This window comes from Notothenia coriiceps, unplaced genomic scaffold (genome assembly GCF_000735185.1).
Source record: "Notothenia coriiceps isolate Sejong01 unplaced genomic scaffold, NC01 NC01_scaffold00031660, whole genome shotgun sequence".
NCBI lineage: Eukaryota > Metazoa > Chordata > Actinopteri > Perciformes > Nototheniidae > Notothenia > Notothenia coriiceps.
In genome coordinates, this window is record NW_011364361.1 from 1 (window position 1) to 1,207 (window position 1,207).

At 43.7% G+C, this 1,207-nt stretch overlaps 1 protein-coding gene across 1 annotated transcript; it reads right to left on the bottom strand.

Annotated features, from left to right (window-relative positions):
- Positions 1 to 148: 148 nt before the first annotated feature.
- Positions 149 to 393, bottom strand: LOC104960211 (ubiquitin domain-containing protein 1-like; the record flags this gene model as incomplete). Its single annotated transcript, XM_010788189.1, has 1 exon — positions 149 to 393. A coding segment is annotated over one exon (245 nt), but the record flags the coding sequence as incomplete, so codon positions are not given.
- Between the last annotated feature and the right edge of the window lie 814 nt (positions 394 to 1,207).

A 1,207-nucleotide genomic window follows, 5' to 3' on the forward strand; every position in this document is an offset into this window, starting at 1 on the left:
GTTCAACATGTAAGAAGTAGAAAGTACAGGTATTTGTGTTCAACATGTAAGAAGTAGAAAGTACAGGTATTTGTGTTCAACATGTAAGAAGTCAATGTAAAAAGTAGTCAGAAAAATAAGTAGTAACGAAGTATTTGTACTCCACTACTTCGCGGCTCTGCTCACCGTGTGGCAGAGTGATGCTGGCTCCGTCCACTATAGCCTGGGCCAGGTCGTGGTCGTTGCACTCCAGCGCCACAGTAGCAGCTTTCAGAGCGTCCCAGATCTCCTTTCGGCCCTCGAAGGCGGGCGCCGTGTCCCAGAACTCGTCCCTCTTGCTCCGCAGCTGGCCCTCCGTCATCGGGTAGTCGCTCTTCCACTTGGGACGGTCTTTCTTCAGAGGCTCGTTACGTCCTGCGAGGGGAAGGAGAAGCAAGGGAGGGTCGTTAGGTAGTGAACAAGTGTGGTACAGGTACTGATGTCTGGAAACTCTTCAGGACAAACACTGCTTTTATATTCATATTGAACTATTCTCTAAAACAGTGGTTCCCAACCGGGGGTACGGGGACCCCTAGGGGTACTTGAGGGGATCGCAGGGGGTACGTAGGTGCCTGGCGTTCTAAAAATAGCGCAAGTCATCGCCAAATAAATAAATAACTTTTGTGTTACATGAATACAGAAAATAACAATGTTTCTTTTCAAATATGACGGATACACCTTTTCAGAGAGGAGACATTATTGGCTTCCTAAATAAGTAGTGAGTCTTAACATAATTGTTTTACCTGACAACAAGTGTACATTTCAAGTTTAAAGTTTTGTATTCAATGTGAGTTATACAAGTTACTTTCATTTTGGAGCAGTTGGGTTAAACACGATAACAAAGGGTTTAATACACGAAAGAATGTAGGCAAATTATAAACAGATGAGTGAGGGGGTTTATTTATAGAATGGCGGCCAGCTCAAGGGGTACACGAGACAAACATCGTTGGGAAAGTTTTTGTGTCATTGGTGCGTCCTAAAGATTTTGATATTTCTTAAAGGTCGCCTATTATGCAAAATCCACTGTTTCATGTCTCTTCTACATCAACATGTGTCCCCTCTTCTTCATGTCTCTTCTACATCAACATGTGTCCCCTCTTCTTCATCAACATGTGTCCCCTCTTCTTCATGTCTCTTCTACATCAACATGTGTCCCCTCTTCTTCATGTCTCTTCTACATCAACATGTG